This window comes from Vitis vinifera, chromosome 7, assembly GCF_030704535.1.
Source record: "Vitis vinifera cultivar Pinot Noir 40024 chromosome 7, ASM3070453v1".
NCBI lineage: Eukaryota > Viridiplantae > Streptophyta > Magnoliopsida > Vitales > Vitaceae > Vitis > Vitis vinifera.
Window position 1 is genome coordinate 17,271,515 of NC_081811.1, and position 24,121 is coordinate 17,295,635.

Here is a 24,121-nt window from a genome sequence, read left to right on the forward strand (position 1 = left end):
AATTGGGAAAAAAAATGAAAGAAAAGGCAAGTTAAAGGGAAAAAAATGTATAAAAAAACACTGAAAATTGCAAAAGCAAAAGTGTTGGTTGTTGAATACCAAACAGAAGAAAAATAAAAATAAAATGTAAAAGAGTGAAGGAAAGCTTCAAGAATGGGCTTAATGATTGAGGTAGGGTCTTGGCTCATGTGAACCCACCTTAAATCAAGGGTAAATGGATACAGCTAATGAGAAATAATTGAGAATGGAAAAAGGCATATTCTCATGTGAATGAATGCCAAGGCAAAAGACAAGAGCGTGAAAGCAAAAGGAAAAAGGTTGTTTTGTTAGACTTTAGAGTGTCCACCTTCCTTCCTAGAAATTTCTTGGTTCCTTCCTCAACTTCTAATTTTATGATTCCTTTTGATTAGAATCCGTCTTTTTTTTCCAGCTTAAATACTTTACCTCCGCAACACCTTTCACAGAGGCAAAATTCAATTGAAGATTGTCTTATAGTTTTGACATACACGCAACTTGGCTGGCAATGGCTTCCACAAGCACTCAAATGGCATCTGATTCTTCTCCTTCCAACCTTGGTTGGACTCATGATGTGTTCTTGAGTTTTAGAGGGGAAGACACCCGTTACAATTTCACTGATCACTTACATAACGCTTTGGTTGGAAAATGCATTAGAACTTTCAGAGATGACCAACTTACGAGATGAGAAAAAATTGCGCCAGAGCTTCTAAATGCTATTGAAAAATCAAGATCTTCCATTGTTGTTTTCTCAAAGACTTATGCTGATTCAACGTGGTGCCTAGACGAGCTTGCAAAGATCATGGAGTGGAAACAGGAATATAGTCACATAGTATTGCCAATTTTCTACCATGTGGATCCATTGGATGTACGTAAACAAACAGGGAGCTTTGGAGAAGCATTCACCAGGTATGAAGAAACTTTGAAGAACAAGGTACAAAGTTGGAGGAAGGCCTTGATTGAAGCAAGCAATCTTTCTGGATGGCATGTAAATGAGGGGTAATTTTAATATCTTCTTTTTAGCTTTTATTTATGAATTATGAGTAGCTTTCATTTATAAGTGCTTAAATTTGAGTCTCATAATTATAAATTATTGCACTTGTCATGGGTTTGATTCAGCTACTACTTAAGGATGCTTTGTTTGCAAAACTTTTAAATTGCCCTAAATCTAAATTTAGGACGTTTTAAAGAATTATTGCTAATATTCAATTTGGAAAATAAAATATCAATAAATCTAAGGGTTATTTGATAAAAAGGGTCTTTAAAACCTCAATTTTTGGCCTCATATGGATGAAAATGCCCTCATTATTTTCTTGTAAAAATAATCATCTTTTTTAAAATCTATATGTAAATACTTGAAATGGTAAATAACATTTATATTAAAAATGAGTTACTTTTCAAGAAAAAAATATGGGAAGAGCTAGATTTACAGTTTGGGAATTATTTCATTCATTTTAATAAAATATTTCTAAATTTAAATAGCTTACATACCAATTATATTTTTCTTAAATAGAATAAATTAGTTGATTATTTAGAATACTTGATGCACGACTAATAATCTCGTGACACACATGCCTCATACTTGAATATTTCTCGAATTGTATAAAATAATAATAATAATAATTATTATTATTATTATTATCATTTATAACTTTATAATCGTAAAGAAGTCCATATGATTCCAAATATAAATATTTCATCAACAAATCGAAAAATAAATTATCAAAAGTATATGGTTTAGGTTTAACCTTGAGTTCTTCTTCTTGCTCTATGTTTGTTTTTTCTTTTTCTATTTTTTTTTTTTTTTATGTTTCTTAGTATTTCATAATTTGATAAATAGGCATTCCTATACAAGATTTGAAATAAAATATAACACAACTTTTTAGAAATTAATTTAGAAGTAAAATCAATTTCTATAAAGTTAAACAAATTGTTGGATCTATATTAATTATGTAATTAATATCCACTATAGATTATTGAAAAACTTTGGGGTTTTCATAATTCTATCCAGAATAGTTCCATAAAAGATGTTAAATATCCAATTTAAAGAATTAAATGTAAAATCAAACATCTTTAATCAATTTATAATACAACATATTAATAACAAACAAATAAACAATTAAGGTTCAAAATAGTAAAGAGTTTGATAAATTTGGTAATGGAAACCTTGAATATTATTAAGGTAAAAAAAAGAATAATAATTATCCTAAAATTAAGGGAAACCAATATTATTTCCTAAAACTAAGATAATAAAATATTGTTAATATTTGATTGCTCTTAATTTATGAAAATATGGTCAGATTCCTATCTTGATTCTATATATCTATTTAATTATTTTCATTTTGTCATCCTTGATTCTATGCATTCTATCATTATTCCCATTTTGCCATTCTTGATTCTTAGCATATGCTTAATTATTTTCATCCTATCATTTTTAAGTCTATGCATCTAATAGTTGGATTTTTATTTTGCAATAATTAAATTGTAGAAGTTATGAAACTCAACCGTGTGGTCAATGGTGGAGTTAGAAGTTCATATTGAGGAGAGAGCGATATTTAAATTACAAAATTTTAAAATGAATAAATATTAACCTATTTTTATATTTAAATTATAAAATTTTAAATTAAATCAATGTTAACATATTTTCATATTTTAAAAGGCTTGTATATATAACTTTTTAATGATAGGGTTAACTAAAATCATATAATATAACCAAATGTTATAACATAATTTTAACAAAATCTAACTTACTAAATTATAGGCATGATTAGATAAAAATTCAAATAAACAAAATATTTTAAAATTCTAGTAAATTTTTAATTTTTTACAAAAGTAATTTTTATTAGAAAATTAATTTGATAAATAAAAAGTATAAGTTTCACTAATCTTTATAGTTGAAACAAAATATTAAAAAAGATTTTCAAACAAGTGTTTTATATAAAATTTTGGAAGCTCTTTCAAATAAAAATATTTTATAAAGATTTTATTTAAAATATAAGTGAATTAAAAGAAATTTAGGGTAATTTTAATAGAAAGTTAACTAAGTCGAAGTATATATAGTTCATGTTTTGATTTTTCTTTTCATTGTCTTGCATATATGATTCTAAAAAAAAGTGCTTAAATATGTAAATGAAATTTCAGTTGTTATTAAGACACCAAAAATCATCAAATTACCTTGATGTTTCTTACCATTTATTGTTCATCTCACCATGTGTTCTTCTCTAACTTACTTCATAATTACTAGGTATGAATCAGAGTATATCAAGGATATTACTAGCATCATCGCCAATAGAATATCGAATTGTAAACCCTTGTCTATTGGGGATAATTTAGTTGGAATGGATTCCCATTTAAAAAAAATAAGTTTGGGACTGAGTATGGAGTCAAATGATGTTCGCATGGTTGGGATATGTGGAATTGGCGGAATAGGTAAAACAACCATTGCTGGATATATATATATATATATATATATATATATATATATATATATATAATCAAATTTCTTGGGGATTTGAATGTAGTAGCTTCCTTGAAAATGTCGGAGAGGCTTACAAAAATAAAGGTCCACTTCATTTGCAAAATATACTTCTTAATGATATCCTAGAGGGAGCAAATCAAAAGGTAAGCAATTCTCTCCAAGGAGCCAATGTGATAAAAAAAAGTCTTCCCCTTCAAAAGGCTCTTATTATTTTTGATGATGTTGATGATCTGGAACAAATAGAATCTTTAGTTGAAAATCGTGCTTGGTATGGTAAAGGAAGTAGAATCATCATCACAACTAGAGATAAACAATGCATAGCTAAGCTTAATGTGGATTACCTATATGAGGTTGAAGAACTAAAGGTTGATGAAGCACTTAAGCTCTTTAATCAAAATGCCTTTCAACCAAATCTTCCAAAAGAGGATTTTAAAATTCTCTCATATTGTGCGATAGATTATTGTCGAGGTCATCCATTAGCTTTGAAAGTTTTGGGTTCTTTTTTATATGACAAGACAATAGGTCAATGGGAAAGTGAACTACACAAATTGGAAAAAGAGCCTCAAGTGAAAATTCAAAATGTGCTTAAAATAAGCTTTGATGGATTAGACCTTACACAAAAGACGATACTCCTTGACATCACTTGTTTTTTTCAAGGTGAAGATAGAGACTTTGCTTCAAAAATATGGGAAAGTTCTAAGTTGTATGGTGAAACAAATATAAGAGTTCTATTGGATAAATGTCTTATAACTATTGCACACAATAGGATATATATTCATGGTTTGATCGAGAAAATGTGCAAGAAAATTGTTCAAGAACAACACCCTAAAGACCCTAGCAAATGGAGCAGATTATGGAATCCAGATGATATCTATTGTACATTTGAAAGTGAAGAGGTAAGAATCAACTATTTAAATTCAATATCTTACTTAAGCTCATTTGGGAGATAAAAGATTTAATAATATTTTTTTCTTAAAAAGTTAGGATTTTTACTATTTGTTTTCCTGATCCTTCAATCTTGTTTTCTAGGGGATGGAAAATGTTGAAACCATTTCTCTAGACTTGTCTAGATCAAAAGAAAAATGGTTCACTATAAAAATATTTGCCCAAATGAAGAAAGTGTTTGCCAAGATGAAGAAACTTAGATTGCTCAAAGTCTATTATAGTCTTGGTGATGAGCATAAAATGTCTCTTCCTAAAGACTTTGAATTTCCTCCTAATTTAAACTATCTTCATTGGGAAGGTTTAGTGTCTTTGCCTTCAAATTTTCATGGAGAGAAGCTTGTTGCAATCAACTTGAAGTCTAGCGACATAAAAGAACTTTTGAAAGGGGAGAAGGTATGATCATTATTTAATTTCTTTTTTTTTTTTATGCTAATTTTCAAGTTCATGAAGGTTTTTATTTAAAAAAATGTCTTTTGCTATAGTGTTTTGCAGAATTGAAGTTCATTGATCTAAGTAACTCACAACAGCTCATCAAAATACCGAAATTCTCAAGGATGCCAAAATTGGAGAAACTTAATCTTGAAGGTTGTGTAAGCTTCAGCAAACTTCATTCATCTATTGGCACATTTTCTGAGATGAAATTTTTGAGAGAGCTTGATTTTAGAGAGAGTGGAATTAGAGAACTCCCAAGCAGTATTGGGTCCTTGACATTTCTTGAAAGTCTTTGGCTCTCAAAATGTTCAAAGTTTGAGAAATTCCCTGATAATTTCTTTGTGAATATGAGACGTTTAAGGATACTTGGGTTATCTGATAGTGGTATTAAAGAACTCCCAACCAGTATTGAGTGCTTAGAGGCTCTTGAAGAGCTGTTGCTTGATAATTGCTCAAATTTTGAGAAGTTCCCTGAGATCCAAAAGAATATGGAAAATCTAGTTAGGCTTGATCTAGATGATAGTGGTATTAAAGAATTATCTTGCTTGATAGGTCATCTTCCCCGACTTCGATCCTTAGAATTGAGCAAATGCAAAAACTTGAGGAGTGTTCCAAGCGGCATTTTACAGTTGGAATCCCTGCGCATGTGCTATCTCATTGATTGTTCAAATCTGATCATGGAGGATATGGAACATTCAAAAGGCCTTTCTTTACGTGAATCAGCTATAACAGAGCTGCCATCATCAATTAGGTTGGTCTTGAGCAATTGTGAGAACCTTGAGACTCTTCCAAATAGCATTGGTCAACTTGTTGTTCGTAACTGTCCAATGCTCCACAAATTGCCCGACAGTCTGAGAAGCATGCAGTTAAAAGAAATTGATGTAAGTGGTTGCAATCTGATGGCAGGAGCAATCCCCGATGATTTATGGTGCTTGTTCTCATTGAAATGGTTAAATGTGAGTGGAAACAACATTGATTGCATACCTGGTGGCATCATTCGTCTTTCTCGGTTGCATACCCTTATCATGAGACACTGCTTGATGCTTAAAGAAATTCCAGAGCTTCCATCAAGTCTAAGATGGATAGACGCACGTGGTTGTCCACTCCTGGAAACTTTATCAAGTGATGCAAAGCATCCACTCTGGTCCTCTCTTCCCAACTGCTTCAAATCACAAATTCAGGTATGAATTTTACATATGGCACTTATTTTATTTTATTTTTTAATGAAGGCATGAAATTTACATGCTATTTTTATACAGGATTATTTTGAATGCCCACCATATTGGAAGTACTACCGTGAAACTAGAGTTGTTATTCCAGGAAGTAGAGGAATACCAGAGTGGATAAGTCATAAGAGTATGGGAGATGAAATAACAATAGATCTCCCAAAGAATTGGTATGAAGATAACAACTTCTTGGGATTTGCTTTATTCTCTCATTATGCTCCAGTTGATGATGATATATTCAAGGCAGCAAATATTCGTATTGCATCTGATAGTCTTCGATTATTGATATCCGATGGTGATCAATTTGGACACGTGGAGAAAATAATGTCTCGTATGATTTTTAGTACATTATTTCCAAATCCAGCATTGAGGGTGGTCTATTTCCCTCAGAGTGCCATTTCAAGTGAGTATCGATCCAATAGGTGGAACAAGTTTAAGACTAGATTTTCGGCCCTTCCCAATGAAGCTTTCAAAGTGAAAAGTTGTGGGATCCATCTCATATATGACCATGGCCAAGATCACCCTCAACAGAGCCTTCAACTATTCAATGTCAAAAGAAGCCATGATGATACAGAGGATCACCCACATGTCTAGTTTCTAGCTCCCTCCGCCAAGGTACATCTTTTCTCTTTTTCATTTACTCAAGGTTAAAATATTTATTAGAATTAGTGAAAAAGAAGTATCCAGACAACTTCTAATATTCATTTACTTAAGGTTAAATGACCTCTTTTTTCTTTTCTTTTTTTCCTTTTCAAGCTTTGATTTTACCAATGTTTTAAAAACCGGACCGGACCGGCCGGTCCAACCGGTTCAACCGTCGACCGGTCACATTTCCGGTCCGGTCCTCTCTATTAAACCGTTAAACTATTGAACCGGTTACGAACCGCCTGAACCAGCGGTCGAACCGGTGAACCGGTAGAACCGGACGGTTCTAAACGAACCGAACAGTCCATATTGGCCCATCATTTTGCAAGCCCATTGTATAAAATATTAAAAGTTGTAGGCCAAAAACCTTACTGGGCCATGTCTTTGCATAACAAAGCCCACACCCAAACCATTTAAGTAGGCTCAGTCATGAGCCCACAAGGTGGATGCTGTAGCTTTCAACAAGGATGCCTTTTATAGGCATCCTTTGCACCCTTTTTTCTCTCACAAACCGATGTGGGATTGCAAACTATGAATGAAAAAAATTTAACAAATGCAACAAGAGGATTTGAAGCTGGGACCTTAGGTTCTGAAGTGCATTAGGACACCACTCGGCTACACTGATTTGTTATTTGATATACCAAACAAAACAATATATATTGGATTTTAATTTTTTTATAATATTAAATAAAAATAATATAATATTTTTAAAAATTATAAATTAGTTAAAATTTTCATTTTTAATATATTCACATTTAAATATTGTATAGATTTCATTTAATATGATTTAATTTGATAATATCAAATATATAAAATAATATTATTGATGTTTAATTTATTCATATATATTTTAAAATTTTTATAATTATTTTTAATTTTAATAATATATATAAATTATATATTTATGACGTCACCGGTTCGATAGCGGTTCGACCGCCGGTCCGACCAGTGAACCGTGAACCGGTAACTTTTCCGGTTCGATCACCGGTCCGGTTCTAAAAACATTGGATTTTACTATACCAAAATAAAAAACTTCCTTTTTAAAAAATATGTGAGTATTTATTCTGCCTTATCTTTAAAATAAATTATTGAATTTAGAACCACGAAACCATATTTAAATTTTAAAAGTTAAAAGTAAGTATAGATACTAAATGGATTTTATAAAATATTTATTTATTTTATTTTTAATTTTATTTAATGCTTATAAATTAATTTTATTTAAATCCTAATATATATTATATAAATAAATTCTTAAAAGTGGTCTTTTTGTATTTTATAGTTGATATTTTAGTAAATACTTTTTGAGGTGGGATATCTTCCATTTGATTTTGAGATTTATTAAATGTTTAGATTTTAAAATTTCATTGAGTAGTTATTAATTTATAAATAGCTACATAATTATTTAAATTATATTCTATATAATTTCTTTTATAAAATTTAATTTAATTTAAATATTTTATATTTTATTAAATAATTCTTTTAGGGGTGGTTGTTTTATAACTAAAGTTAAGCAACTAAGTTAATTAAAAATTTAAATATATATATATATATAAAAGTATTTTAAAAATAATATTTTTATATATTTAAAATTTTAGATTCATTTTATTATAGTTTGATAAGAGATTAACAAGCTAGAACCATGTTAACGGATTATTCTTCAACTTAACTCATTTATTAATAAGATTAAAGATTAAACGAATTGTATTGTGAGAAAAAAAAAAGTTATATTTATATCAAATCATTTTGATATGATTATTAAATGAGTTATATTTGAGTTGAACATATTTTAATATTCTTATGCTATATTTGGTTCCTAGAAAATTTGAAGGAAAATGCAAAGAAAAAAAACAAAGAAAAAAGTAAAAGGAAAGAAAAAGTGAAGAAAAAAAAAATATTAAAAGTTGATAAATTATTTCTAACTAATTTAAAGATTAAATAATTTTAAAATACATATGTTTTTAGCTACTTTTAATTATATTTTATTTTATTTTATATTTTTTATACTACAATCAAATATGTGGAAATCATTTTATTTCTTTAATATTTTTTGGGAATAAACATAACCTTAAAATAATTAAATGCTCCGAACAACCCTACAACAAATTTCATGTTTTGCTACCATAAATTTTTATGGGAAAAAGAAGATTTTTGTAACAAATTTTATTTTTATTGTAAAAAAAATGCATTTTTTTTAGAGATGAAATTTATATTTATGGCAAAATATTATATTTAACAATATCTAGGCAAAAAAAAAATTATAAGATTTTGATATGAATTTTGCCTTGAATTACATCATAATATAAGTTAAGCCTAATTGGAATTAATTTAATATTAATTTCACACTAAATAATTAAAGAAAAAAAAAGGGGGTCTTAAGCAAAAAGGGGGTCACACCATATTATAATTTAATATACATATATATTTTTTGAATTTTTTTTTTTCCAAATTAGAGTCAATTTCCAAATATTGATGGGAAATTCTATATGAAATTTTGTTTAAGAACAATAAAATTAAAATAAATTTTAATTCTAAAATCATTCTGTTAGTTTTGATTTTTTTTTTCACATTATTGAAATGATTTTTCTGTTTCAACTCAGTTACTACTTGTGTGATGACTTGTACTAACAACAAAACTATAATATGCTTGCGGGAGAAAACTTGATGCTTTCCAAATATAATATGCTTTCTAGCAAAATGGAATCAGAAAAAAATATTAATCAAATGAGCAAATCACAAGAATCCTTTGTATTTTCTGATAAAAATGACGACAAATCCAATGTAAAAGTGACAATATGCCGCCTTACGTTATATGGCCGCGCTGGACAGCCACGGAGAAAATGTAGTCCTTGGCGGGAATGAATCACTTTCAACAACTTGACTTCTCTAGCGGGAAATGGGTGAGCTATGGAGGAAGTCGGCAAACAAAGATGAGACCGGGAAATGGGTGAGCTGAGGAAGTTGGCTATGGAGGATGCGTGAGACAGCCAGCTATGGAGGGGCGAGAAATGGGTGAGCTGAGGAAGTCGGCTATGGAGGATGCGTGAGACAGCTAGCTATGGAGGGGCGGGAAATGGGTGAGCTGAGGAAGTCGCCTATGGAGGATGCGTGAGACAGCCAGCTATGGAGGGGAAGAGAGCAAATTAGGGGGGAAAAAGGGGAAAAGGAGGAGAGATGGGGGAGAGAACGGGAGGGGAAGGTACCCGGTAGAATTTCTTTTGAATTTTTTTTTTTCTTTTTCATTTGGATGGCTGAGATTTAATCATTTTCATCCAATGGATGAAAAAAAAATGGAGGCATGGTACCGAAGGAGGTATTGTAGACTTTTCCATATCTTAGTACCTATCCAAGGCTTTATATTTAGAATGAATTATTGAATTTAGAATCTAGATCCTTATGTTAAAAATTGTATTTTATTTTTGCTTTCATTGCTAGAATCTAGAGCCTAGGAAAAAATTCATGCACCTAACTTGATTTTAGGATAGGCAACAAAGTGATTTAGGATTTCTACATTTATTCTGAATTTTATTATATAAAGATTTTTCCCAAATAATAATAAAAACTTTTACTCATAGAGACTTTGTTTTTTATTTAAGATTAAATTAGCGACCATGTACTACCATTAATTAATTATTTTTATTAAAATCACTTCTTTTTTTTCTTTTTTATTTATTTATTAAAATCACTTCTTTTTTTCTTTTTTGACTTCCTAACCCTATACAAATTAGATGAACAATAAGAATTTCTTTTCTTTTTTACATCTAATCTAGAAAATATTTTATTATTGAGAACAAGAATAGATTCCTTAAAGAACTTAGATTTTTTACTTTGTAAAAAGTAAAAACAATTAATAGTGAAATTTTTACGTTTATTTCTTTACTTTTCTCCTTTTTATTTCTTCTTCTATCTTTATAGGGTTTTTCTCTTTTCTATCTCCTCATCTCTTTCTCTAGATCTCTCTTCTCCATAATCTTCTTCATTTTTGTTAATTATTTTTATTTTTCTTTTTAAAAACTAAAACTCCTCGATTTTAATTTTATAACTTCTTTTATTATTATTTTTATTTAAAATATCATCATCATCACATGCATCCCTCTAATTATGAGATAGGGCACAACAATCTCGGTATTACACATCCCTTCAATTAGGAGGTAATGTACTACAATCTCAAATAGATTGTATAAGTCTATAAATCAATTATGAACAAACCATCTACTTACAAGGAAGCTATGACTTAGATATTCTATGCAACTTCTAAAGCACCTAAGTCATGTACAATACAAGAGATATCAGTCTTGAATGGAATAGATAAAAGAGAACTAAAATAATCATTACACTATCTCATGCTTTTAAAGGTTTTATCCCAATATCTACATGGGTGTTAAATATGGTTCTGATTTTAATTAAGTATTAAAAGTTGGATACTATTATGCATCGGAGGCAAGTCAATTTGCATGAGTGGGGACTTTGGCACTTAAATTGCATTAATTGCCAAAAATACAATATTGCTCTATGTCAAGGCTATGACTTGCCAAGATGGGGTATTAAATATGTTTTTAATTTTAATTGAGTATTAAAATTTAGGCACCATTATGCATCAAAGGCAAGTCAATTCACATGAGTGAGGGCTTTAGCATTCAAATTGCATTATGTTCCAAAAATACAATCCTGCTCCACATCAAGGCTATGACAACCATAGACATTAAATATGACTCCAATTTTAATTAGGTGTTAAAATTTGGCCATCATTGAGCATCCAAGCTAAACCAACTTGCATGAGTAAAGCTTTGACCCTTAAGCCGGATTAAGTGCTGAAAATACAACACTTCTTCATGTCAAGTCTATGACTTGTTTACATGGGTGTTAAATATAGTTCCAATTTTTAATGATGTGTCAAAAGTTGGACACTACTGTGCATCAAAACCAAGTTAATTTGCATGGACGAAGACTTAAACACTTAAGTATAGAATGCAATTCAACAAAAGTTAAGGACTTCTCATGAAAGTTTAAATTGGGTCTTTCACGTTATTGCCCTTGGAATATTTTTAGCGTCTCTTTTATATAATCTTGTTTATTCATCTTTACAAAAATTTTCAAAAAAGTTCCTAAGAGAATTTTTTGGGATAAAATAATAAATAAGGCATATAATTAGTCATATAATTATGGTTACATGGATGCTTTTTATGAAACATCCTTAACTAAAGGTATAATAGGATTAATAGAACTATATATATATATATATATATATATAGAGAGAGAGAGAGAGAGAGAGAAGTGATGTTCGAATAAAAAACCTTTCTTGTAACACAAGGTGTTCTTTGATACTAAATGAAAAGATGGCAAGATAACAAAACAATGTTAAAAAAAAGTGGAAGAGAGACACTCTAAAACAAGAAAAATTCCTACCAAAATATTTCTTTGGAAAAAATAAAAATCAAAGAAAGAAGGTGAAAGGCCTAGAAGGTTAACTTCAAGTCTTAGACAAACGCATGTATGTATTATGTCTTGAAATCAGGACATTTGTAGACATAAAAAAATTGTTGGATTAACTGGTTATCAAAATTGTGACTATTTAGCTCAATAAAATTTGAGATTGACAAGTGATTAGTTATACACATTAAACACATGACATGCATGCAATTTAAAAAGTGACACGTTGTGAAATCTAAAAAGCTACAAAATCAAGTCTTACAAAATAAAATAATTAAAGTCAAAAGGGAATTATAATCTAGTTGGTAAATTTCCAAAATTAAGAAAACAAATCTTTCAATTAAAATAAAAAGAGAATTAAAAATAAATATTCTCTAGCAAATTTCTTAAATAAAGAAGACAATTTACTAAAATCAAAGTTCTAAATTCTTTGAATTAAGCAATTAAATCTTAGGGATTTCAAATTTAATTTCTTAATTTCACTTATAAATAATAGCGATTTTCTTTAATAGAGAGAATCGAAAAAACAACTTTATAAGGGAAAGAGGTTTCATAGGAAGAAAAAAAAAACTTCATAGGACATCCCTGCAAGTCCAAGAGAAAAGTTATTCATGAACAAGTTGTGTTAAGCATTGATCTTCAAGTTTAAGAAAATACTTACATCATCATCTATTTGATTGTGATCAAAATGACTAAATTAGAGAAAAATATCCTTTTATAAAGAATATTACCATAGAGATTGTACTTTCCAAGTATTTCAATACAAAAAAATTTAAACGGATATTTTTCTTATTTTGTAGGACTTTAAAATTTTGTGCCTACGAAAACCTATTAATGAAATAAATTCATTATTCTCCATGTTTCAATTTTTTTTTCCTCTTGTGGTTTTATTTCTTCCTTTATTTTACAACATTATTAATTTTAATTCTATTTTTTTTATTTTTCTTTCACTTTTTATTTTTATTTTTAATCTCTATTTTTTTTCCAATAAACCAACACACAAAAAAAATTCCATCAAATTTTCTAAAAACCAAATATAAGAAAAGTAAAATACAATGTATTAAAGACTGTACTGAAATACCGATTTTAACATATAATTTTCAATTTTGAAGGATATGTCGGTAACTTAATTTTACGGATGTATCAAGATTTATCATGAAATATTGATGGTATTTTAACATAAAATATTAGTAACGAAAAAAATTAATCAAAATTAGTGAAAATGTTGGAAAAACTCTAAAAAAAATAATCATAATAATATAAGAAGTAATAATATATAGATTGTGATTGATACATGAAGAAATTGATATATAAATAATATAATTTATGATATTTTATAATAATGGATAATATTTGAAAATGCATTTAATGGTAAAATAATAATTAATAGAATTTGAAAATAAATTTAATACTAAAATGATCATTTATCTACTTTCTAATATACGTATAATTATTAAATTTGTATTTAATTCATGATTTATGTGCTTTCAATAATAAATTAAATGGAAGTTGAAAATTAATAATTAAAATCAATATATTTATTAAAACTTTATTTTAATATTTTATTTTCTAAAAATTATATATATAAAATTTAGGTGTAAGCATAAAACATATAAAATGCAGCCCTAAGACATTTATGTTTTTATCATTCAAATATTTACATGTAAATTTTATAAAAAAAAAATATTATTTTCATAAGATAAAAGTAAGGATATTTTTATCAAATTGAGATTAAAAAAAAAAAAAGACAGAAGACATTAAATTAAATAAAAAAAAAGAAAAAAATAGTGGAAACACCAAAATTTCCGAATATATCGGTCGTTGGTATATCTTCTCAGATTATTTTTGTATCCTTGAGTAGAACAGGCGGATCCAGTTCGATTTTTGGGTCGGAATACCAATCAACCGGTATTACCAGTGGACCAAGTGGCCCAATTTCGATCCGTTTTTCTTTTTTCACTCTCTTTAGCATGCGGGTCCCACGCGTCATTCATCACACCCACTTTTGTTCACTCAAAACTTCAAAGTGGTGGGGCCCATTTTGAGATTTTTAACAAAATTCACTCATAGATGCGGACCCCACTTCAACCTTTTCTAAACTCAGAAATTCACCAACGTCGTCCAAACATCAAAGAAGATGATTTGACAATTATAATTCATAAGTATTAAGATTTTGGAATGTACTTAAAATCACATGTACCTAACGAAATATTAATATATATATATATATATATATATATATATATATATATATATATATATATAAAGGTAATAAAACATAAATAAAATCAATAATAATTTATTTCAATTTTTTGAGATATGATATATCTTTTAAACAACTAAATATTATAAATTTACTCTTCATAACTATTCATTATAATTTCATGATAATATTAAAAATAAAATAATATAATATTTTAAAATTTTTAATTATTTATATATAATTTTAATTTTTATAATTATTTTTAATTTTAATAATATATAAATTATATATTTATAATATTCCGCCATTTAATTACAACAATATTAGAACCATTTTATTTTACATCTATTTTTTGTTTCTAGTTTTCATCACCCAATTTCAAGTACTTTCTTTGAAAAGTTAAAAAAAAAATTATGATTTGATGGTAATTTTATAAAATGTTTTTAATTTAAAATGTATTTTTTTAAAAAAAAATTAAATTAGGTCTTTAATAAAATTTAGAAAACATTTTTAAAATTTTGAATAATTATTTCTAGTATTGAAAAATCAGTTTGTAGACCCTTTATGGACCAAAGGTTATTATTATTATTATTTTTTTACCACCTCTCTTTGGACCGGGAAGAGCTGGGCATGGAAGTGAGGGACGGCTTCCAGGTGGTTTGCATGGGACATATGGCCACCTTGCCATGGTGGTAGTTGAAGATGGAGACTTGTCGAGCGATGAACAGGGAAACAGGTAGAAGCTTATAGGAGATGGAAAACGGAGCAAAAAAACGGAGGACGAGATTGTGAGTGAAAAGCTAGATGGGTCGGCTGATTTAGGGGATTGAGCAAAAACAGAGAGTAGACTAAGACGTTTTGGGGGGGAGATGACCAAACAAAGAGAGAGAGTTGCAGCAGTGGAGGAAGAAAAAAAAAAACCAACTGGAGGGAAGGGGACGTTTTTTGGGAGAAAACAGAGGAATGAGAGGAGACATCTTGAGCGGAAAAAACGAGTTGAAAGACCGTTTTGGAGTGAGAAGAGAGCTTGAGGAAGAAGAAAACCAGCTGAGCAGGGGAGTGGGATAGAGGTTTTCGGTAGGTATGTTATCAATGCAATTAAAAAGTGGAATCAACAAATTTTTCCTCTTTCAAGAGGTTAGTTTATTTATCATTAAAGATCTCATAAGTCAAATGACATCAAATGTAACGTTAAAAAACTCTCTTGAAGGAGATAAAAAACCATGAAGAGAATTTCTTCCATTTCAATCAAAATTGGAAGACAAATCTTTGCAAGTTTCTTCACCCTTGAGGTGGGAATCCATCAACACAAAAAACAAGAAGAGAATGAAAAATTATAGAGTTTTTCTAAAAGGTTGATGGAAGAACCTTCATATTCACCCTAAAAAAACTCCTATTTTCTATTTTCTATTTTCTCTCTTCTAGGATCTTCTACTTTCAAATTTTTAGCATACACAAAGAAACCCTAGATACTCCTTATATTTGGGCTTAAAAAACACCCAAAAAGAATACCCTAATATGGGCTTAGAGAACACCCCAAAAGCCTAATATATGGGCTAAGAGAACACCCAAAAAGAATAGCCCAACATATGGCCTAGAAATTTTTTTTGGGATCAACCTAAGCCAAGAGATACACAAAAATCAAGGATAAATGTAAATATGAAAAGAAAGAAAGATGCCAATATCAAAGAAAAGGACAAAAGAACATATTATGTATATAAGCTTTTAGTTTCTTAACATATTTTGAATTAAATCTTGGAAATAAAGAGTGACAAATATTCATGACTACTTATGGTGTTTGGTAAAGGAAAAACCAAAAAGGGTTTTGGTCTTGCAAAACCGTGTGGGACATACCACTTCATTTAATAAAAGAAACCAACTTGCAATGAAAAAAGAAAAAAACAAAAACAAAAAAAGTGTTCAATCAAATTGATTAGAAAAAAAAGACAAGGAAAGAGTGAGGTTTATTATTATTTTTGAAAAAGAAAAATTCATTCACTTTAAATACATGATATCTAAAACACATGACTACTTATAGGTTATGTTTGGTTCTTGGAAAGTACTAAAGAAAGAAAAAAAAATCTTAAGGAAAATAGTTTTCTCATGTTTAGTTTCACCATAATTTTTTTTAAAAGAAAATTAAATATAATTAAAATTTGTTAAAAATTTATACATTTTAAAATTATTTAATCTTTATATAATAGGGGAAACTAAATGAAATGGGTTCGAAAAAACATATAAAAATAATTTATTGATTTTGAATCTAATTTTTATTTTATTTCATTTTTTCTTTCTTTCCATTTTTCCTTTTTATTTTCTTTCCTGACATTTTCTCTCAAATTTTATGTGAACCAAACATAGTCATAGTGTTTGGTAAAGGAAAAACTAGAAAGGTCTTTGGTCTTACAAATCTGTGTGGGACACACTAGTTCATCTAATGAAAGAAAACAACTTGCAATGGAAAAAAAATGTTTAATCAAATTGACTAGAAAAAAAAAAAACAAGGGAAGAGTAAGATTTATCTTCTTTTTTTTTAAAAAAAAAAAGAATATTCACTTTAAATACATGTTAATCTAAAGCACATGGTTACTTATGGTGTTTGGAAAATGAAAAACTAGAAAGATCCTTGGTCTTACAAAACCATATGAGACACACCACTTTATCTAATGAAAAAAAAACAACTTGCAATAGAAAAAAAATGTTTAATCAAATTGATTAGAAAAAAAAAAGGGAAAAGTATGACTTATCTTCTTTTTTTTTTTTCTAAAAAAAATTATTAACTTTAAATACATGTTATTTAAAGCACATGACTATTTATGATGTTTGGTAAAGAAAAAACCAAAAAGGTCCTTAGTTTTACAATATGGTGTGGGACATCCCACTTCATCTAAGGAAGGAAACCAACTTGCAATGGAAAAAGAAAAAGGAAAAAAAATGTTTAACCAAATTGATTAGAAAAAAGACAAGAGAAGAGTGAGAGTCATCTTTTTTTAAAATAACAAAAAAAAAATATTCATTTTAAATATATGTTGTCTAAAGCACATGGCTACTTATGGTGTTTGGTAAGGGAAAAACCAAAAAGGTCTTTGGCCTTACAAAACCGTGTGGGACATACCACTTTATCTAATGAAATAAAACAATTTGCAATGGGGAAAGAAAAAAGAAAACGTTTAATCAAATTGATTAGAAAAAATAAAAGGGATGAGTAAGATTTATCATTTTTTTTATTTTTTTGTAAAAGGAATTTATTCATTTTAAATACATGTTATCTAAAGCATATGACTACTTGTAGTGTTTGGTGAAGAAAAAACCAAAAAGGTTTTTAGTCTTACAAAATCATATGGGACATACCACTTCATCTAAAGAAAGAAAACAACTTGCAATGAAATAAAAAATAAAAAATAAAAAAGAAAGAAAGAAAGAAAGAAGAAAAAAAAGTGTTTCATCATATCTGCTAGATAAAAAGATAAGAGGAGAGTAAGACTTATCTTTTTTTAAAAAAAAAAAAATTAATTACTTTAAATACATGTTATCTAAAGCAATGAACCACATATATTAACTATTTCATAGGATTAGAAGAAATTGAAATACAAATGTTTTTCTTATTTTATTTCATAAAATAATAGAAAGAAAAATTTTCATTTAATAATTGTGGCACTAATTTAATTATCTAAGATACAATTTTGAAGATGATAGGATGACTAGTTTCTTCGCCATCCACTAATATCAATCTTTATAAATTAGTTTACAATAAATAGTGATATAATTTCTTTTTAATTTTTTTTGAAAAATATAATTAATTGTCATTCTTGACTATTTGTGCATATAGACTCTACATGATTAAAAGTAATAAAAGATGTAAAAGCATGCTATAGTTTTGTAGGATATCCTTTTTTTTTTTTTTTTGTAATAGATAGAAAAAATTACTACTAAGTGAAGCTTGATTTCTCTCTCCATATTATATAAACATAAAAGGGTATAATTTCTCTCTCTATAAAACTCTTTTGAATCTTTCACTATCATCAATTATTGTATGCATTATTGCTTGAACCCTATGGGTAACTTGAGAAGACTGAGAAAGTCTTTATTTTCTTTCAACAAACTTTGTGAGATCCTAGTCACATAGTATTGATGAAAAGACAAAAGTAAAAAAAGAAATAATTAAGAAGGATAATATTGTCTGCCAATATGAGTCTTTTAATGTAAAAGCACATTTGAGGATTTAAACCTTGTTAATTTCTTAGCATTACCACTTTTTGAATGAAATTTCATGAAAATTTCATAGAAACTCAATGTTTCCTTACCCCTTTAAGCTAAATTTCTTGAAAATTTTGTGGAAATTTCATGTTTCTTCTTGTATCAATACTAAAGTTTTATATACCTTTTGTTGGGTATAATATAATATATATATATAAGTTTATTTGTAGTTACATTCTACCTACTACCTTGAATTCAAGTCATGGTACTCATTTTTTCCACTCCTCGAATTACTAATCATATAAATCCTTCACCAAGTAGTTAGTTAAATGTTCTATTACAATTTTCTAGAGAGGCCTCAATATATCAAGTAGAGAGATTTTGAATTTCATAATACTTGTAAAGCAGGCATGTCTAGATGCTCTTTTAGTTTTGATCTTGTATTGGTATTAAAAAATGAGTATTTTAAAAAAAGAAAAAAAATTCATTAATAATTGTTTTATATAATTTTTTTAAAAATTTATTTATATAAATTTTCTTTTGCGACCTTAGTTTTTGAATAATTTGAGAGTAAAAAGAGGGACTATGTAAATGGTAAACATCCATAAGAAATTACTCCCTATATTTTGTTTTGAATTTTGAGAACATATATATGAGAAGGTTACTTGGAAACCCAAGCAAATTTTCATCAAAGACATTGTTATTGAGTGGGAAAATGGGAAAATGAAAAGTAAAAAGTAGAGAACAATCATGGAAAGACCTTGACTCCTAAAAAAATAAAAATAAAAGAAAAATGAGTATCGGTTTGTTGGTACTAAAGCCAACCACAAATGAAAAGGAATTAATATCAAAGGACAATATGCCAACTACAAAAACACAAAAAGGATTTAATGATCTTTAATGTGTTGACTTGTTGACTTTAAGATACTAATCATCCTTTTCGTGAGTTTTAAATATTTATTCCATAGAATAAGTAATTTTATTTAACTTTTGCAAACACCTGTTATAAGAACTATGGTATCAGTGTTTTCATCTTACCATATACGAAACTAATAAAATTGTAATTTTATTTCTATTTATTTTCAAAACAATTTATGATATAATGATATAATGATATAATATCACATCCACAAGAAAATTATAGTACCATGAAGAACTTTCTAATTATTGAAGATAAAACTCATCTAAGATGTAACTCAAAATAAACAATAATCTCACATACCCCCGTAAAACAATGTACAAGGGAAAAAGCCAAGAAAGAGACCACCTATATCGGTCAACAAAGTATTGCTCCTTCTTAGAATTTTCCAAGATGACAAAAAGTCAACCTAACTTTCACTTTTTCTTTTAACTAAAGAAAAGGCTCAAACATTGTCTTGTATCTTCCTCACAACAATGGTAGAATATTGATTGTTCATTGGATTTTGGAAAAAATACCATTTTTAAAAATATTTATTAAAATATGATAGTTTCAAAACTATTTCCAAATCTACAACATTTTTTAAGGCATCAATTGGAAGTTGTCTTTTAGAAAGATAACTTTGGGTTAAATATTGAAGTTTGCTTTTCAAAAAATAACTTTAAAATTCATCTAAAATTATCTTTTTAAAATGTAATTTCTAATTAGATTATTGCAAACTATCGTACATTTAAAAATATTTTTTTGAATTGTCATATTTAAAAAACATATTTTTAAAAATTACCATTTTTTTAAATCCTGTTGTTCAGTGTTTTATTTAATGACATATGCATTCATTATAAGTTTAATTTATGGGACAATGGAGATGTGGAAACAAAGGGTTAGACTATTCTCCTTTTCAAATTTTATTTATTTATTTTAATATTTCCTACGAAGTATTAGCATCTTCAACTTCCCACCCATAAACTAAATAGGCTATCATCTTATTTATATTTATATTCAAAATAAATTTATGATATGCTGATATCAATATGAGTAAACATTTCTACCATATTAATAAGAAAGTAATGATGTCCTAAAAAACACTTTTATTAAAGATGAAACTCATATACAATATAATTTAAAATAAACAATAATTCTCGGCAAACCCCATCAAACAATGCACACGAGAAAATGCCAAGAAAAGGGCCACCCATGTTGGTCAACAAAAGAATCTTTCCTTGTGAAGTGCAACCCCCCATTCATTACTTGTTGGCACCAAATTTCTTTGCAAGCCCTACAAAACAATGCACATGGGAGTATGCCAAGAAAAGGGCCACCCATGTTGGTCAACAAAGGAATCTTTCCTTGTGAAATGCAACCCCCCATTCATTACTTATTGGCACCAATTTTCTTTGCAAGCCCCGTCAAACAATGCACATGGGAAAATGCCAAAAAATGGGCCACCCATGTTGGTCAACAATGGAATCTTTCTTGTGAAGTGACCACCCTCATTCATTACTTTTTGGCCCATTGGTGAACAAATGATTCTCGTTACATCTCATAAAAGGATTAACAACTAATTCTAAATAAATTTTTTTATACAAATAAATAATTAATATAATTTAGATTTTTTTTTTGCCTCAGCCAATATATTTGGAGCTACTTAGATAACTAAAAAAAATTAGTGATATGATTTAATTTTTGTTAAGAAAAAAGAAGCTTACTTTACCTTTTCAAACAAATACTCAATTAAAAAAATCATCAAATAATTAATATGTATTTTAAAATAATAAACATAACAATAATATTTTTATATATGGCTTTAATTTTTATGCATAATGATTTTTTAAAATAGAAAATTGAATTTATGTTATCATTTCCAAATAAATAAAATTTTGAAATCCACTTTGAGTATCAAATTAGATTTTAAATTTCAACTTGAAGTGTACGAAAATAATCTCCTATGGTATTGCTACTTGGGATTTTGGCCAAGCTTTTTTTACTCAATGGGTGAATACCAAGTAAGTTGCTATAATATTAGAAAAACCCAAATTAAAGCTCATTTATCTATAACGTAATATATATTTGAGTCACTAAGAGTTGGCATATGTTTATTTTTTACACTTTAGTTGTTATACCAATTGGAAAAGAAAAAAAAAAATTAAGGACAAGACTAGTAAAAGGAAAAAAAATGTACAAAATAACACTGAAAATTGCAAAAGCAAAAGTGTTGGTTGTTGAATACCAAATAGAAGAAAAATAAAAATAAAATGTAAAAGAGTGAAGGAAAGCTTCAAGAATGGGCTTAATGATTGAGGTAGGGTCTTGGCTCATGTGAACCCCACCATAAATCAAGGGTAAATGGATACAACTAATGAGAAATGATTCAGAATGGAAAAAGCCATATTCTCATGTGAATGAATGCCAAGGTAAAAGACAAGAGTGTGAAAGCAAAAGGATAATGGTTTGTTTTGTTAGACTTTAGAGTGCCCACCTTCCTTCTTAGAAATTTCTTCGTTCCTTCCTCAACTTCTAATTTTATGATTCCTTTTGGTTAGAATCCGTCTTTTTTCTCCAGCTTAAATACTTTACCTCCGCAACACCTTTCATAGAAAGTTTTGGAAAGTTTGTGAGATCCTAGTCACATAGTATTGATGAAAAGATAAAAGTAAAAAAAGAAATAATTAAGAAGGATAATATTGTCTGCCAATATGAGTCTTTCAATGTAAAAGCACATTTGAGGATTTAAACCTTGTTAATTTCTTAGCATTACCACTTTTTGAATGAAATTTCATTAAAATTTTATAGAAACTCAATGTTTCCTTACCCCTTTAAGCTAAATTTCTTGAAAATTTGTTGGAAATTTCATGTTTCTTCTTGTATCAAGATTAAAGTTTTATATACCTTTTGATGGGTATGATATAATATATAAGTTTATTTGTAGTGACATTCTACCTACTACCTTGAATTTAAGTCATGGTGCTCATTTTTTCCACTCCTCGAATTACTAATCATATAAATCCTTCACCAAGTAGTTAGTTAAATGTTCTTTCATAATTTTCTAGAGAGGCCTCAATATATCAAGTAGAGAGATTTTGAATTTCATAATACTAGTAAAGCAGGCATGTGTAGATGCTCTTTTAGTTTTGATCTTGTATTGGTATTAAAAAATAAGTATTTTAAAAAAGGAAAAAAAATCATTAATAATTGTTTTATATAATTTTTTAAGAACTTATTTATATAAATTTTCTCTTGTGACCTTAGTTTTTGAATAATTTGAGAGTAGAAAGAGGGACTATGTAAATGGTAAACATCCATAAGAAATTACTCCCTGTATTTTGTTTTGTATTTTGAGAACATATATATGAGAAGGTTACTTGGAAACCCAAGCAAATTTTCATCAAAGACATTTTTATTGAGTGGGAAATTTGGAAAATGGAAAAGTAAAAAGTAGAGAACAATCATGGAAAGACCTTGACTCTTAAAAAAATAAAAGAAAAATGAGTGTCGGTTTGTTGGTACTAAAGCCAACCACAAATGAAAAGAAATTAATATGAAAGGACAATATGCCAATTGCAAAAACACAAAAAGGATTGAATGATCTTTAATGTGTTGACTTGTTGACTTTAAGATGCTAATCATCCTTTTCGTGAGTTTTAAATATTTATTCTATAGAATAAGTAATTTTATTTAACTTTTTCCAACACCTGTGTTATAAGAACTATGGTATCAGTGTCTTCATCTTACCATATACGAAACTAATAAAATTGTAATTTTATTTCTATTTATTTTCAAAACAATTTATGATATAATGATATAATATCACATCCACAAGAAAATTATAATACCATGAAAAACTTTCTAATTATTAAAGATAAAACTCATCTAAGATGTAATTCAAAATAAACAATAATCTCACATACCCCCGTCAAACAATGTACATGGGAAAAAGCCAAGAAAGAGGCCACCTATGTCAATCAACAAAACATTGTTCCTTCTTAGAATTTTCCAAGATGACAAAAAGTCAACCTAACTTTCACTTTTTCTTTTTACTAAAGAAAAGGCTCAAACATTGTCTTGTATCTTCCCCACAACAATGGTAGAATATTGATTGTTCATTGGATTTTGGAAAAAATACCATTTTTAAAAATATTTATTAAAATATGATAGTTTCAAAACTATTTCCAAATCTACAACAATTTTTAAGGCATCAATTGGAAGTCGTCTTTTAGAAAGACAACTTTGAATTAAATATTGAAGTTTTCTTTTCAAAAAATAACTTTAAAATTCATCTAAAATTATCTTTCTAAAATGTAATTTCTAATTAGATTATTGCAAACTATCGTACATTTAAAAATATTTTTTGAATTATCATGTTTAAAAAACATATTTTTAAAACTTACCATTTTTTTTAAATCCTGTTGTTCAGTGTTTTATTTGATGACATATGCACTCATTATAAGTTTAATTTATTGGACAATGGAGATGTGAAAACAACCGAATAGACTATTCTCTTTTTCAAATTTTATTTATTTATTTTAATCTTTCCTACCAAGTATTAGCATCTTCAACTTCCCACCCATAAACTAAATAAGCTATCATCTTATTTATATTTATATTCAAAATAAATTTATGATATGCTGATATCAATA

General features: G+C 28.0%; 2 protein-coding genes across 2 annotated transcripts in view; both read left to right on the plus strand.

Moving 5' to 3' along the window:
* Window positions 1-357: 357 nt before the first annotated feature.
* LOC100245777 (disease resistance protein RPV1) overlaps window positions 358-24,121 on the plus strand; it is a 38,851-nt gene continuing 15,087 nt past the window's right edge. The window contains exon 1 of the mRNA XM_059738099.1: window positions 358-1,014. Coding sequence (XP_059594082.1) covers window positions 818-1,014 — 197 coding nt within the window. The 5' untranslated portion in view covers window positions 358-817. The remainder of the gene's footprint in view (window positions 1,015-24,121) is intronic.
* Window positions 3,485-24,121, plus strand: part of LOC104878045 (disease resistance protein RPV1) — a 59,954-nt gene continuing 39,317 nt past the window's right edge. The window contains exons 1-4 of the mRNA XM_059738103.1: window positions 3,485-4,389; window positions 4,523-4,831; window positions 4,921-6,051; window positions 6,130-6,711. Coding sequence (XP_059594086.1) covers window positions 4,288-4,389; window positions 4,523-4,831; window positions 4,921-6,051; window positions 6,130-6,690 — 2,103 coding nt within the window. The 5' untranslated portion in view covers window positions 3,485-4,287 and the 3' untranslated portion in view covers window positions 6,691-6,711. The remainder of the gene's footprint in view (window positions 4,390-4,522; window positions 4,832-4,920; window positions 6,052-6,129; window positions 6,712-24,121) is intronic.